General features: G+C 42.7%; 2 protein-coding genes and 1 long non-coding RNA gene across 23 annotated transcripts in view; 1 reads left to right on the forward strand and 2 right to left on the reverse strand.

The window, feature by feature from the left end:
* RRM2B (ribonucleotide reductase regulatory TP53 inducible subunit M2B) overlaps positions 1-3,701 on the reverse strand; it is a 93,351-nt gene extending 89,650 nt beyond the window's left edge. For 6 of the 9 annotated variants that reach the window (XR_016236563.1, XR_016236562.1, XR_016236564.1 and 3 more), the window contains exon 1: positions 3,314-3,701. Coding sequence is in view for 3 of the 9 variants with exons in the window: in XM_008255805.5 (XP_008254027.2) it covers positions 3,314-3,361 (48 nt within the window). In the remaining 6 variants the exon portion in view is untranslated. The remainder of the gene's footprint in view (positions 1-3,313) is intronic. The other 3 variants (XM_089336427.1, XM_070075378.2, XM_089336428.1) reach the window with 2 other exon arrangements.
* A 6,681-nt stretch (positions 3,702-10,382) lies between these two features.
* LOC149126295 (uncharacterized) lies at positions 10,383-12,018 on the forward strand. Its single transcript, XR_016236565.1, has 2 exons — positions 10,383-10,449; positions 10,546-12,018. It is a non-coding gene; the product is annotated as an uncharacterized LOC149126295 (long non-coding RNA).
* Positions 12,019-12,638: 620 nt separating this feature from the next.
* The window catches only part of UBR5 (ubiquitin protein ligase E3 component n-recognin 5), a 158,638-nt gene continuing 155,304 nt past the window's right edge, over positions 12,639-15,972 (reverse strand). For all 13 annotated transcript variants that reach the window (XM_070075377.2, XM_070075376.2, XM_089336424.1 and 10 more), the window contains one exon: positions 12,639-14,875. In XM_070075377.2, coding sequence (XP_069931478.1) covers positions 14,663-14,875 — 213 coding nt within the window. In that variant the 3' untranslated portion in view covers positions 12,639-14,662. The remainder of the gene's footprint in view (positions 14,876-15,972) is intronic.

The following is a 15,972-nucleotide window of genomic DNA, read 5'->3' on the forward strand; positions in this document are numbered from 1 at the left end:
TGATTCGGATAAAGCAAAGGGTCACCAGTTTAAAAAAAATCCTGTAAAGTATCTAGATTCTGTATATCATTCAGGCTAAGAGATTAGGAATTAATTTTACAGGCCAACAATTTTCAAATATCTGGGGCCTGGAGGCTCAAACTCCAATTGTTCCCCACTCACCCCCCCAGACCCCAGGTGCCAGCATTCATTGTGGGGCATAGTTTGAAAATCGTTCCTATGGATGGTCATAGAGCATTTCTACATAGGAATTAGGATGAGTAGAGGTGGCATCAGGAAGAATAATCGACATCTATGTGAAGCTGAATTAGAAAAGAGAACAACTAGATTTTGCTAGGGACTACAGTATCAATTCTAGAGCTGCAAAAGGGGACCTGAATTTAAGATGTGGCAATCAGCTTCAAAGAGACTTTGCCAGCCTGAGAGATTGGCCATTTTTTTAATAGTTATTAAGACCCTTTTGGAAGTTTTTATTGGGGAAATTAACATGGAAGCACTTGTTTAATGAAGTGAGTTGGCAATGGTAAATAGGATTGGACGACAGGTAATGTGGCCCTGGCAATAAGGAAGCCCCTGGTAAAAATCCCCAGCAATAAGGAAACCACTAGTGATGGAAAAGTCCCTGGAGGTGACAATCTGCTTCACTACATTTCTCCCAGAGCAGAGTTCACACTGCAGCTGTTGTGAGCTCACCCACTGCTTCCTCGCCGTATCTTAATAAACCTAACTGTTCACTTCTCTCTGTGCACCACTGCTCTAGTGAACTCTCCTCACCACTTGCAAAACCGGCCTCAACTGGTCACTTCCCGAGACAGGTAATGCTGGAGGTAGAGAGACAGTTAAGTTGCTGCTGTGCAGGTATAAAGTGGTGAAAGACTGAAATGCAGTTTGCCAGTGGGCATCCCTTCGCAACATTCCTGTCCTTTCTAAAATAGTCCTTCAGTTTCTGCTGGTCTGCAGGCATCCCTGCAGCATGCCTGGGCATGCCAGGGCAATGTGGCATCTTACATGGCTCCTACCTCCCATCCAGCCCCAGTTCCACCACTTCCATCTGCTTGTATCTCTCTTCTACTTCCCCCACTTAGTGGAATATTTGTGATGTCATAGTATATACTATTTGTGATGTCATACTATATACTATTTGTAGGCCTCATTCTCATTTTCATTCTGAATAAAAGGCCTGGAGCATGGTGGGCCCTGTCAATGTAGTCCTGTGCCTCCCGACCCACAGCCTTCTCTGCTTTTCTTCCAGCAGCTGTGGCTGAACCAAACTACAGGCGCGCTCCAAGGGGCTCCTGGCCTGCTACTGCCTGGTATAGACCCAACTTAGTTTCTAGACTTCTTTCTCCCCTAAATAAAGCCCTCACTTTTCTGCGTATTTCTCTCACTAAATAAATGCTTAAAAACTGTACCACGTTGCTTGTTTCATTTACAAGCAGCCAATATTTAGAATTCTTATCTAAATATACGGCCAGAACCCTCAAAATTTTCAGTAAACGTCCCAATTTCAATTCTTCCATTCCCACCAAATCTGACAAAGTTGATGGAATACTATAGAGGCACAAGAACTTGATTTTAAATCTGTCTCTATTGCTGACTCCTGGACATGGTATTTAATGTTTCCTGGCCTAAACTTTCTCACCTGCAGAATAGGGATGATGAATTAGATAAGTAACTGTTAATTTCGAGAAAAGCTACAAAAAATTTGAAGAGATCATAAACCCACTTCAAGCCCATGTATGGAGTTTCTTAAAAGATGTACACCAGAATCACCTGAAGTGTTTGTTAAGCATTCACATTCAGACCCATCTCAAAAGGTTTTGATTTACTAGGTCTGGGGTGTGGACCCAGTAATTTACATTTCTAACAAAGTACTCCAGGTGATTGCGATGCAGATCTCAAATGGAGCCATCCCACCTAAAGTGTGTTTTAAGCACCCTTTAGGACCTCAACTAGTAAGCTTTTGCTCCAGGTGTTCATTATGTAAAATTTATTCGCAAACCAAAATTCTGCCCCAGTCTCGGTGTCTGTACCACACTGATGGGGTGGGCGCGTGGGTTAAGGAGCACTGGGTTAAGGAGCACACCGTATTAGACCGCCAGCCATTCCAGCACCTGCCGCTCTGCAGTTCAGCCAGCTCCCTGTTCAGGCATCTGGAAAGCAGTAATGAAGGGTCCAGTCATCTGGTTCCTGCCACCCATGTGGGAGTCCCGGATGGAATCCCAGGATTCTGGCTTCAGCCACGCCATTGTGGGCATTTGGGGAGTGTGTCTTTCAAACAGATGAAAACAAATGAGCTTTTTTTTTTTTTTAAGTTGACTTCCAGGTGTTAAGCCTGAACAACTGCTGGTGCACAATCCAAATTTTTCCATCTGAGTGAGGAAATTGGTACTAACTGTACAGTATTTGTATCAAAAGAGGAAGAAACATTTGAGGGGTATGTGCAATTTGTTGATTTGTTACTAAATGTTCACAAAACCAAAAGCAAGTCAAATCAAATCCCAAATCTGGAATTTAAACTTTCTAAACATTTCTAAAGAAATGTAGGGCTCAGCATAAATCTCTGTGCTGAAATGCCCAATCTTCACAGTAATAACTCAAAGATAACACACAGAGCAACCCGCTTAAGCACAAAAAGCATTTCTCTTGTTCACAAACGGGTTATAAGTATTTGCAAAATAACAGAGTTTGCAAATTACGGAGCCACAGCTTAAGGGGCCACACAGCCCTGCTCTTTACTGTAACTACAGACGTCTGAGCCTGGACAAGTGACAGGTTTATCAGGAACCCACAACTTCCGTGGCACTTTGCATAAAGTATTTTACTTATTCTGTGAGCTTAGTATCACTTCCACTGTGTAAATGGAGAAAGTGACGCCCCCAAGATTCAAAGTAGCACGACCAGCGCCCAACTGGCCGCCTCATTTTGTTCTTCATGGTGTTTGGAGGATCCGTCCCCTCGGCCACCTCCCCTATACACCTGTGTCAGTTTCCACTCCCTTAGACCATCCCGGTCGACCTGCCACATTCCGCCCTCCTCGCCTCAGTTTCCCGGACCAACGCGGGGTGCGCTTCACCCCGGGGCCTCGGCCTCGGAGCCGAGCGGCCGAGCGGAAACCCGGCTCCCTCCCCGCCGCTCCCCCGGGACGCCTCCCGGGCGCTCCCAACCACGACCCGCCGGCCCCGGGGCTTCTGACGTCAACCAACAAAAATTCCCTACTGCGTATCCCCAACTTGCAGCTCCCCGCGGCAATTTACAACGGAAGGGCCAGGCGTGACTGCGGGGCGGGGAAAGAAGCGACAGCAACATTTACCTCACCCTGCTCGGGCCTGGCCGCTTCCGGCCTTTCCGGGTCGCCCATCGCGCAGACTCCGCCAGTGCAGCTGGTGCCCAGGGAACTGAGCGCCGCAAGCCACCTCTAACTGTGACAGGACCCAGGTGGCCGCGGGCCCGCCCCGCCCCTTGCGCTGGCCCGGCTGTCTGTCAGCCTATGGCCCGGCTCTGCTTGCACCGGCCTTGCCCCGCCCCCCTGCAAGGGCTCGCCCTCTCCCGCAGATCCCTCCCACTCTGCCTAGCGGGCTCCGCCCCCGCCTCAGGGCCCCGCCCACTCCAGCAGGCCCCGTGCCATTCCACCGAGCCGGCACCCCCTCCCCGGCGGGCGCCCGGGCCCGGTCTGCCCGGCACACCAGCCTCGGGGCCCCGCCCACTCCGGCTGCCCTCCCTTCAGTGCGTCGACACCACTTCCTGCGCCTGCGGGGCGCCGGCAGAGCCACACCCACCCCTCCTCAGGGCCACGCCTCTTCGGCTCGCCCCGCCCCTCGCCCGAGGCGCTCACCCAGTGCTGGCCGGGCCGGGCCGGGCCGGGCCGGGCCTGGGGCTGAGGTTCCCCGGCAGCCCGGCGCGCGTCACCTGGGAACGGAGCTTCCACGGCCCGTCCTAGCCCGTCCAGTCCACAGGAGCAGGCGAGGAGAAAGCGCTGTGGACGTGTGAGGTAACGGAGGGAAGCCACAGCGTAGAGAAACTATTGAGGAAGAAAGCCTGTGTTGGCGCCTGAAGAAGAAAGTCGCGTTGGCGAGTTCAACGGCCAGAGAGAAGCGGTTGGGGGAGAGTCGATGTGTGATGGGTGCTTGACAGGAGCAGCGAGGGGGGAATGACCACATTCAGGAAGATACTTGGAGCTTGTAAACCCGTGGGGCATTGTTTCAACCAACTAAGCTCTCAGCGATATTTCTTGAGCCCGTCCGAAGTGCCTGGCACTGCACTAGGCGCTTTATGAGGGTTAAGTCATCTAATCTTCAGCATTCAGTTTCCCTCACGCCGCAGACGCGGGCACCGAGGGGATGTGGCCGGAATGACGCAGGCGCCGGAGCCTCCAGGCTACGTGCCCTTTGTCCGGACGCAAACGTGGTGGCGAGGGTGCCTGAGGGTGCACTCCTCAAGGTGACAGAGTTACCCTCAGGGGGAGTATCTGAAGAGAACTACAACTAAAGGAAACCCAGTTGGCCTCGCAAAGCTGACAGAGATTTGTTTCAGTAGCTTGAAGCGGAATTATTGAGAGACCTTGCCATGACTTGGACATCCGGGGACCTGTTTCGTGGCGTGCTGCCTGAAGAAGAAAAAAAGAGAAGGAAAAAAAAGCTTAAGCTTTGTAAACGACTGAAAATTCTTCCTGAAACCAACCCTAGAGCAGGGAGAAAGTTGGCCTTCCTTAAAGCAATTACTAGGGGTCAAATGCCGACTGAAATAGTTTTATGTATTAACTTTTAAATTATGGTCACCTACATTTTGTGAGGAACGTCAGTCTCAATGAAATTAGATCATTTCATAGGATAGCAAATGAACTAACGGCGGCTAATGCCCCAAGCAGCTCAACAGTCTTTGTTGTGACTCATCTCTATTTCAAGACCCTAAAAAGCTCCTGATGACCTCCCAAATCCTTTCAGGTTTTCAGTCACATTCGGAGGAGATACAGTCCCCAGCCACGCGGGACAGGTCCAGGCCCTACTGCAAGAGCAGTGCCTGCACGGATGGGTCAAGAGCACCCTGAGGCCACGCTTTACTTCATGTAAATACTAAGATTTCCACCCCAGGAGGAGCCCCAGTCTTACGACATAAGGTACAACCTATTTTGGAGCATGTTTCTGAGCTGCAGCTACAGAGACTTATACACACGGCTACATGTGACCACAAGAACATCCCCTCTGAGGCCGACACTGTGGTGCAGTGGATTAAGTCACCATCCGCAATCCCATATCCCTGTCCCAGTTCCACTCCTGGCTGCTCCGGTTCTGATCCAGCTCCTTGTTAATGCCTTTGGGAAAGCAATGGCTGAAGGCTTAGGGATTGTCAGAGTGAGACCAGATTAGTGTGTCTGTTTCATTGATTAGCTGCCTGTCAAATTGGAACCTGAGTTGCCTCATTGACAACCCTCATCATTCACAGACTTTTATTGATTTCTCTCTCTTTTGTTTTGAAAGATTTATTTGTTTGAAAGGCAGAGTGGCAGAGAGGGAGAGATCTTCTATCCACAGGTTCACTTCCCAAATGCTTCTAACAGCCAGGGCTAGGCCAAAGCCAAGAATCAGGTTCACATTTAATGTATGTTATGAATCTCATTGTTTCACAAGCTATTTGCTCCCAGTTTCTCTCAATTTTTAGAACAATATTCTTAAATACTGAAGCAAATTACACTGTTTATAAGAGTAAACAATATATATTAGTTCCTGCCTCCAGATGTTTGTTATTGAGAGCAAATGTAAAACACTAAATGTGTAACTGAAAGATCCCTGAGAGTAAGAGGATCCTGCAAGTTCATATGGCCTATATGGGTTATTATGTTTTCCAAAAATGGGCACAGCATAATTTCTAATTCTATACAACTCCCATCAAATGGGAGACTCAGGCAAGCATTTGGCACAGTAGGTAAGATGCCACATGGGACACTGACATCTTATATCAAAGTGCCTGAGATTAAGTCCTGGCTCTGCTTTCCAGCTTCCTGCTAATGTGTACCCTGGGAGGAAGCAGGTGGTGACTCAAGTACTTGGGTCACTGGAACCTACATGAGAAACCCAGACTGGATTCTCAGCTCCTGGCTACAGCCTGGCCCAGTTCTGGAAGGGCTATTACAGGCATGTGGGGAGTGAACCAGCAAATGGAAGACATCTCCCTTGTGTGCTCCTGCTCTGCCATTCAGATTAAAAAATAAAAAATACTTTAAAAAGTCTGATATCCACTACACCACAATGCTGGCCCCCTATATATTTTTATAAAGCTCTAAGAATAAGGTGTTTAAAACTGACCTTGTTTGCAAATATTTAACAAAATATGTGAGTATATAGTCAAACCACAGTGGTTGTGATACAGGAGTTGAGATAATCATTTGAGATGAGGATTTACCCATTGAATGATATACAATAAGCCAGCAGTAACTTGAAATTATGTATTTTCCATCCTCGATTGCTTTCTTAGGTCATTACTTACTACATACATACATACTTCCAAGTGTAGTTGGAATGGAGGCTAGTCCAGTTACTATGGCTGCATAACAAATTATCCCAAGACATGAAGGCTTAAAACACCCATTATTATGGTCATGAATTTTATGGATTTGGAACTTGGCCAGGACACAAGATGGTTTAATTTTGCTCCATGATGTCAGGATTTTTTTTCAAATGGAATTTAAGAATGGAGCTGAAATCCTCTGAGGGCTCCTTCATTCATACATCTGGAAGTTGATGCTAACTGTTGGTTGGGTGCCTCAGTTGCTTTCCACATGGGATTTTGCATGTGGTCTCATGGTACCTAGATTGCAAGAACATACTTCCCCAGAGAGAGATAACCAGGCAAAATCTTTTATGAACTACACTTGGAAGTCATCTCTTCTGTTTGTCAAGTCTCTACTGACAGCTCATATTCAAAGGGATGGGTATCAGACGCTACCTGGTTTTTAATTTTTTTTTTTTTAATCTGAACAGCAGAGCAGGAGCACACTAGCTACAATGCCAACATCCCATATGGGAGTAGTTCCTGTCTTTAGCTGCTCCACTTCCAATCCAGCTCCCTGCTAACACACCTGGGAAAGAAGTAAAGGGTGGCTTAAGTACTTGGGCACCTGCTACCTACATGGGATACCCAGATGAAGCTCCTGGCTCCTGTCTGGCCCAGCCCTGGCCATTTGGGGAGTCAACCCAATCGACTTCTCTCTCTCTAACTCAGCCTTTCAAATAAATAAATAAATCTTTAAAAAAGAGGATTGAAAAATACAAATAGGATTATGAAATAGTAAAATTCAAATGACCTTAAACAATGGATGATGTGGCTTTGCTGAAAGAACATAGCATAAGAGTAGTAACTGTTAATGAAACATGTTCCTTTGCATTCTAGTCATGTAATAGATGACTGTTTTGCAACAATTCTCCTTTTATCAGTTGCCTTTCATGAGAAAAAAATGCATCATTTACATATCAAATTTGTCTTATTAACTATCATTAAAAAGAATATTGCTTTGACATTAGTGCCATCAGAAAAAGTCATCCAGATAATCCAAGATCTAGGCATTAACAGGCAAAATGAAGTCCTTGCTTCCCGCAACCAGACTGAACCATAGTTTGAACATCACTGGTGTAGATGGATCTATATTTAGTGAACCACTCATCTGTCATTTAGGGAAAAGCCATAAATTTGGAGGCAGAGATTAGAACGGGATAATGCAAGCTTGATATGAGTGACACTGGGGAATCCAAACACATGACTTACCAGTGGTTTGATACGGAGTTTATGACAGGATTCCAGAATGACAAATTTCTAATCAAGAGAGTAGGCATTTAGTAATGCCTTTCATCAATGAACTCTCAGCAAGAAACTGATGGGTTCAGTTTTGGGTATGCTGAGATCATGTTTGTGACACATTCCAACTGGGGGTGTCAAGTACTGTGGTTCCAGAACTTGATCTAGCTCTGACAATCTCTAAGCCATTACTTCACTTTCACAACAAAGCACCTGTCTCAAAAGAAATCAGCAAGCAATGCCGATTATTCTTTTTTTGTTTGTTTCAAGTACAACACAAAAATTATTTCCTGTCCTTAAATATTTCAGAATAAAGTGATGACCTGTCTAGGTTAAATGCAGCAGCAGGGAGGTGAAGACTTTTTCGTTTACTCATTACTAGGATAGTAGGTTTTGGTCAGAATAAGATGGTTAAGACTTAACAATTAAAAGGAGCCAAGCTCCAGGTAAGATAAAATCAACATATGTTCCTGATACGAAGCTGGTTACTGGAATTCTTTCATTCATTCAAATAAATGTTAGCATTATACTGGACACTAGAGAAGGAAAAGAAAGTGACACATAGTAAAGAACTTGTCTAAATCATCTTTGTCAAGGTGGAAGGTGGAGAGAAGCTCTAGAAGAGCTCCTTGGGGAGATGGCTAACCTGGTTCTGCAGCATTAACTAACCACTGCCAGACAAGCAGCCCTAAGACAGGGCAGTAAGGTCAGAGGGAGCAGTATATACACAGGTGCCAAGGTGCCGGGCATAATCCACGAGGGGACTGCAAGTCTTCCACTTTAACAAGGGAGCAGCCACAGGTAATGCTGTAAAGCAAGATTTCAATCATGAATGACCTTATGTTTCATTAGTTTGGATTTCATCTTACATACCCATGGGAAGTCAATTTATTTTTTAAACAGGTCAGTGACCTGATGAAATGTACCTTTCAGAAAGATAATTCTCTCCCTACCTATTGAAGGGGGCAAAATAAGGCAGAGAAGCCAGCTCGTAGTAAGCTGTTGAAGTATTCTAGGTGATATGGTGGTGAGTGGACACAAAGTAGATAAATTCAAGAGATAAGGATTAGTAACTATAGGGCTTGATGATTAATCTGAATGTTGGGGTAAAGAACTTGAGTATGATCCCAGGTTTCTTGACTTCTGAACCAGGCACCACTCTCTGCTCTGTGCTCCAAGAAGTAAACAAGGACACCTTCTGAGGGCCTCTGCTCTTGTAGGAGTCACTGGGAGAATCAGACAATAAACTAGCTTCATGGACCAACGCGGGTAAAAAGTGGGCCTCTGCCTCTCTGAAGCTTTTAGGGAAAAGCCATAGCCAGGCAAGGGCAGGGGCTGTCAGTCCCTTGTTACTGTCATACGGGAAGAAGGACTAAAAATGGCATGAAAATCTGGTTCTTTTTCTACTTTACATCACTTAAACCTTCAGCTGTTGTATCTTAAGCTTTTGCCTGCCTTATTTAAATATTCCAAGGTGATTTTAATTTTAAAAATGACATTATCTTTACAGTGCTTATGAAAAGCTTCTATGCAAGAAAACTTACCAAGAATCCTAACTTTTCTGTATAGTGCTATACTCCTCCATTATAAATAATATGCCTTTAAGGAATGAATTTATTTTTTTTTTTGACAGAGTTAGACAGTGAGAGAGAGAGAGAAAGGTCTTCCTTCCATTGGTTTACCCCCCAAATGGCCGCTACAGCCGGAGCTGAGCCGATCCGTAGCCAGGAACCAGGTGCTTCCTCCTGATCTCCCATGTGGGTTCAGGTTCCCAAGCACCTGGGCCATCCTCCACTGCCTTCCCGGGCCACAGCAGAGAGCTGGACTGGAAAAAGAGCAACCGGGACTAGAACCCGGCACCCACATGGGATGCCAGCGCCGAAGGCGGAGGATTAACCAAGTGAGCCATGGTCCCGGCCCAAAGAATGAATTCTTTCATTCAAATACATGGGTGCTTACTTTTTTCATGGCCCTGTATTTCAAGAGTCAGAATTTAACATCCTACACTTTATCATGTAACTTTATCTAAACTTTGATTGTATCCTTTAAAATGAACTGTGTGCAGCCATCACCGCGGCTCACTAGGCTAATCCTCCACCTGCGGTGCTGGCACACGGGGTTCTAGTCCCGGTTACCCCTCTTCCAGGCCAGCTCTCTGCTATGGCCTGGGAGTGCAGTGGAGGATGGCCCAAGTACTTGGGCCCTGCACCCGCATGGGAGACCAGGAGAAGCACCTGGCTCCTGCCTTCGGATCAGTGGGGTGCACCGGCCGCAGCGGCCATTGAAGGGTGAACCAATGGGAAAGACCTTTCTCTGTCTCACTGTCCACTCTGTCAAAATAAATAAATAAATAAAAATAAAATGAACTGTGTGCTTCCCTTTTCCAGAGTATTTAGAACGGTTCTTAGTGGAACGAGTAATTGTCCCAAGTTTCAGTTTCAGCCTTGGGTGCCGTTTTTGAATTAAGTAAGGCTGCTGGCATGTCATCCTTGCATAGCAGGCACATTGTAGTATCCAGCTTTTTAGACCTGGTAGGACCAAATGTTCCTTCTATTGAAGTTTTTGAGTATTTGCTAGTTTCCTTAATTTTGCTACTTTTAGCTTGTCTTCAAGAAGTTGATGATCTAATATTCTTAAGGGACCAAAGACTGTCATTTTGAGGTAACTGTTACTGCTTTATTTTTCACTCACCTCTTCCCACCACAATTCATTTGTTCCTAGTTGAATGGACTACTATGATCTGTTTTCATGTGGCAGGGTCTGGCTACATTCAAGGAACAGGAAGCATTTTGTTTACATAGACACTTTCATGGCTCTAACTCCTAATTCTTGGCACACTGAACCAGAACCAAACTTACCAGATGAGACTGCATTCAAACTTCATAAATCGCCAAATTTCATCATATCCATGGAAGAAAACATTTCAGATACAAATTTATGGGGCTGAAAATGATATCCTGGAGAGATCATACTTGCATCAAAAGTTAATCACATAACACCGCAACACAAACTGTTGATTTAAAGTTCAACTAGAAAAATAAAAAAAGATACATTCTGGAAAAGATTCAGGAAACTGAATACTTCACTCATGCAAGATGTTATTCTAGAGCAAGCAGCTTTTTACATGTGATGAGAAAATTGTCAGTTTTTCATTATGCATCATGCCTTTCAAGACCTTTGGACTTTAAGGTTGGGTACCAGAGTTGACTGTAGAAAATCCCTGCACCTTTAGAGCCATTATCCTTGGGGGAAAATGATGAAGGGCAAAAATGTTTCATCAATCTTCAGAAATTATTTATAAATCACTGCCGTTTCATAATAATGCAGCCACACACACACTGGAATATTCTGTCATCAACTCGCCTGACTACAATCACACCTTCCACAAAACAGCATAGCCCAATATTTAAGAATGCAAGCTGCAGATGTATAATCTTGAGCAAATTGTTAACCTGTGTGTTTCTTGTCTGAGGATGGTAACAGTATTTTCATAGGATAAACACATAAAAAATGTCTGGCATGTACTTCATGTTGCATGGTCATCCATCTTTTTTTTTTTTAATTTTAAGAGCATTACTAGAAGATAATTTGCCTATCAATAACACAAGGTCTCTTGATATGAATAAACAAGTCACATTTTAAATACATTTCTATATTAATCAGTGGTGTTTAAAAGTCTATTGAAGGCACTTCCAACTAGTCCCTTTCCAAGAGGAAGAGACTAACCAGGACTACAGGAAAAACAGGTAACATTTTTCATGTAGTATAAGAATGGAACTTCGGCTCTAACAAGTTTCCCAACACAAGGGTTTATATTCAGGAATAAAAATGAATGCTCTTTGGACAGTGTTTCAGAATCACCTAGGAAGCTGCATTCAGAATTAAGATTTCTGGCTTTTAAAGACTGACCAAACCAGAAAGGGAAGCGGAGGATAAGCAGTAATGAAGAATCTCCAAGTCAGTCTTAGACAAAAAGAAGCATCGAGAACTGCCTCAATTACTCAATTACTTCCTTTAAACACATTAAAAAAAAAAAAAAAATCCGATCTCTGAGAGGAATGTTATTCAGGCTCAAGCACTGAATAGTAACAATCATTCTTTCAAAAAGTCCTCTGAGGAGGCAGGCCAGAGTATGGCATAGCGGCTAAGATGCCAGTTGGATTGCTCATATTCAATATCAAAGTGCCAAATTTATATTTATTAAACAAAAGCTTTCAAAAAACAAAAAAAGACAAAAGACACAACAGAAATCAGATCCCCATGATCTGTGGTCACATGAGTTGACTAAAATGCTATTGTTCTTTATTTACTTTTAGTGAAATCACTCTATCAATTCAGTCTTACTATTGAATATCACTTGTTTATTGGAAGTTCTAGTAGACTGTGTATTTCTTTGATTTTTACAACAGGAAAATAAAGTATTACTTATAAAAATATATATATAAAAGTGTCTGGATTCAAGTCCCAAGTTTCATTCCCAATTACAGCTTCCTGCTAATAAGTACCCTGGGAGACAGCAGGTGATGGTTTGGCTGGCAGGATCCTGCAACCCACATTAAGAAAGTTGAACTGAGTTCCTGGTTCCTTGCTTTGGGCATTTGGGGATTGAACGAGCAGATAGGCACTCTCTCCATGCCTTTCAAATAAAATTAAAAAAAATAATTTAAAAATATGTAACAAATATCCCTCTCGAATCTGCTCAGGCAAGCCATTACACTGGGTACTCTTGATATTCAGAACACTTTAAAAATAAAAGTAGCAAAACTTTGAAAATCTTCAGTAAAGTGCTTCTTGTTCCATTTGTTTTCAATTTCATTAGGTTTAATCACTAAACAAGTCCAAAAAAGAACTTTATTTTACATGACTTTATTGTACATTTAGAACCGTTTTATTCTTTAAAAAGAAAAAGATTCACTCTGCTTTTAATATTACTAAAAGCATTTTAACCAAAATCTTGATTTAGGAAGACTTAAGACATTGTGCATTATTTTAAATATTTTCATTTTTTCAATAATTATTAAAAATAAGTTCACAATTAGGGTTTCAAATGTCCTAATCATATCTAGTTTGTTCTCATTTCATATTTTACCAATCTCCTGTGCATACAGAGGTTAAGGTGATATATAAATTTTTATATCTTTCCAACATCAATGCTTATTAGCTCTTACTCTAATTACTATTTCATTTATTCAGAAATAGCATTTAGACATAAAAACCAACGTCTCACTTTGTAAAATAACTTTTGGCTAATTTACATACATCTAATACAGTCTGTTGTCTAAGTTTTAAGTAATACAGTGAGCTTCACCACTATCATTTAGTTTTAAATATTTTTAGTGTCAACAGGGCTGAGATGTGGTTCAGTCTTTTGAAGGATGTTTTATAATAAAAGTACGGTACCTTGGAGAATGAAAACTATCCCAAGGCCAGAAATCTTTTAATAAAGGTACTGAAAGGCAGGAGAGATGCCAGAGATTTTCTCTCCTATTTTAAAGAGGTCACTTAGTTTAAGTCTTAGTGAAGAAAACAGTGTTGTTCCATATATGCCACTGAAGAAAGCTTCTAAAACCACAGGATTTAGGGATATTGGTCCTAGGCGATATAATTAATGGGTATCACAAATGAACCTGTTTCCTAATTATTGAGTATAAGTTAACTTCCTATGCCAAGAAAGGGTCACACTTCACTTCCCCCCATTTGTAAAAAGGAAAGGTGGCCTGGCCAGGTGCCATTCAGGATTCTCTGCTAACTGTAAAATGTGGGCTGATTTCCTTGTTTCTTATAGTCCTTGTGTATATAAACTTTCAGTTCTTTAAATCAAAATTTTTATGCACATAACCATGTCAGTGTATTGCCCTTAGTTTAAAAATGTACAACTACATGAATAAAAACTATTGTTCCTTCAATACTACTTGACATTTCTTCTGCAATTTCTTTATTTAAAAAAGTAAATGTAACAAGATACTTAAAAAAGGCTAGATACAAAAGTAGTTAAGCTGCTCACGAACATTTAAAATTTTCCAAAATGTATCTTCAATAATCATGATCTTATAAAACATTTTACAGTTATCAGAAAGTGCCCAGGCTGAGTTTACATAACTGAAATACCTCGGTACAAATGTCTAGTTAGAACTGAAGTGCAGTAACCTCCTGACTGACTGCATTAAAATAGGGATACAAAGAAAAAGAACTGATTGTGATAAAGTATTGTGCATTGGCCCCATCATATGTACAAAAAAGTGCCCTCACTTAAATGAACAAATTACATGCAAAATATTAGTGATATCATTAATGTCCTAGAGCTCAATGCAGCCAAAATCAACCGCAATAAAAGTGGTTTTGATAGGTAAAAGTGATTTCATCTCTAAGATCTGAATGTCAAGAACTTTTTTACAAGTTCCATATACATGATACACAATTGCAGCCAACCACAAATTAAACACCATAAAAAAGTTAAAATGAAAACACAGAACATACTTAATTTTTTATTTTGAAATTCCCTATTCCCTCTATACAAGAACCTTTGCTGAAACACTTTCCACAAAGGCAGCAGTGAATTTTCAGAACATTTTACATTTTTTTCCTCCCTCAGCAAAAAGATAAATCACAGTGTAAATTATATTGTTCTGCTGTCATCTTTGGCTGGGGTTAGACCCAGAAGTTGTTCACTAGCAAACCATTATAGCCAAATGTTGCTAGTGCTCCCTGGGCCTTTAGGCTACAAACTCAGCAAGGAATGTTTGCATTTAATCTCTTCTGAAGTACCACCAGGAGGGTATGACAGCATTAACTTCCATAAACTTTTATAGACAAATGGAAAAAAATCTACAAAATTAGCTAGTATTATTACACAGCAATACACACTTTTTATACTCTACACAAAACCAAAATTCTTGGTCTTAATGGCGAGTAGCAATTTCTGTTTGAGAATCTGTTTAGAGGAATAGAGTGGGACGTAAAGTCGAGAAATGCAAGTATTTGCGGTGGGAAGATGCTGATCATCTGGTGGTCTTATTGTGATTGAGGGCATAGGCTGAAATCCTTCTTCGCTGGCTGGCAATGACGGGCTTGATGTCCAAAAGTAAACCTAAACAGGAATACAGTAATTACAATCGTGGCTTTTCATTAACATTCAATCCTTAATTATGGCAACATACTTTTTGTGTACACAGAGCCCTATTCTCAAGTTAAAAGCAACAAGGGGGTATTATTTTGCACTGTTAATTTTTGTGTATTAAAAAGGAAATGGATTAATTAGCCCATTTAACACTTTTTTAAGCATAAAGGGAGGACACGTAGCATTAAAAGAGAAAAAATTGTTGCATATATAAAATGTTGCATGACTTTCTGTCTCAGGGCTTTAGTCTTCTCATCCGTAACACGAGACTGCTGCAGCCTATGGTCTCCGATGGCCTTTGCTGCGGCTAACTCTCAGAGAATATCTGCTGGTGGGAAAAAGGCGCAAGGCCTCTAACAAAGGATAGGGTCCTAGGTTCAAAATTCATATAGTTTATTTATTTATTTATTTTTGACAGGCAGAGTGGACAGTGAGAGAGACAGACAGAGAGAAAGGTCTTCCTTTTCCGTTGGTTCACCCCCCAATGGCCGCTGCGGCCGGCGCATCGTGCTGATCTGAAGCCAGGAGCCAGGTGCTTCCTCCGGGTCTCCCATGCAGGTGCAGGAGCCCAAGTACTTGGGCCATCCTCCACTGCACTCCCGGGCCACAGCAGAGAGCTGGACTGGAAGAGGAGCAACTGGGACTAGAACCTGGCGCCCATATGGGATGCTGGCACCACAGGTGGAGGATTAGCCTATTGAGCCGCAGCGCCGGCCATACAGCTTATTTAAGAATATTATTTTCCATTTTATCTCCTAGCAAAACAGCACAGAACCCACTGGTACTACATTGTGATACAGAATATTACAATAGTAACTGAGTGCTGAGGAACATCTACCACACATCAAAAAGCAAGCACTGGCCACACTGAGCTTTACAGCATTTATTTTGTACAACAGTGAAAATAAAAGATGTTCAATAGGGCAGGCATTTGGCCTGCTGGTTAGGAAACTGGACTCCATGTCTTCTGAGTGCCTGGTTCTGCTCCTGATTCCATCCTCCCACCTGGGGACATAACAGGTAATGGCTCCAGTAACTGGATCTCTACCACCCACCTATGTGAGAGA

This window comes from Oryctolagus cuniculus, chromosome 6 (genome assembly GCF_051225735.1).
Source record: "Oryctolagus cuniculus isolate XC-2025 breed Fujian yellow rabbit chromosome 6, ASM5122573v1, whole genome shotgun sequence".
NCBI classification, from domain to species: Eukaryota; Metazoa; Chordata; class Mammalia; order Lagomorpha; family Leporidae; genus Oryctolagus; species Oryctolagus cuniculus.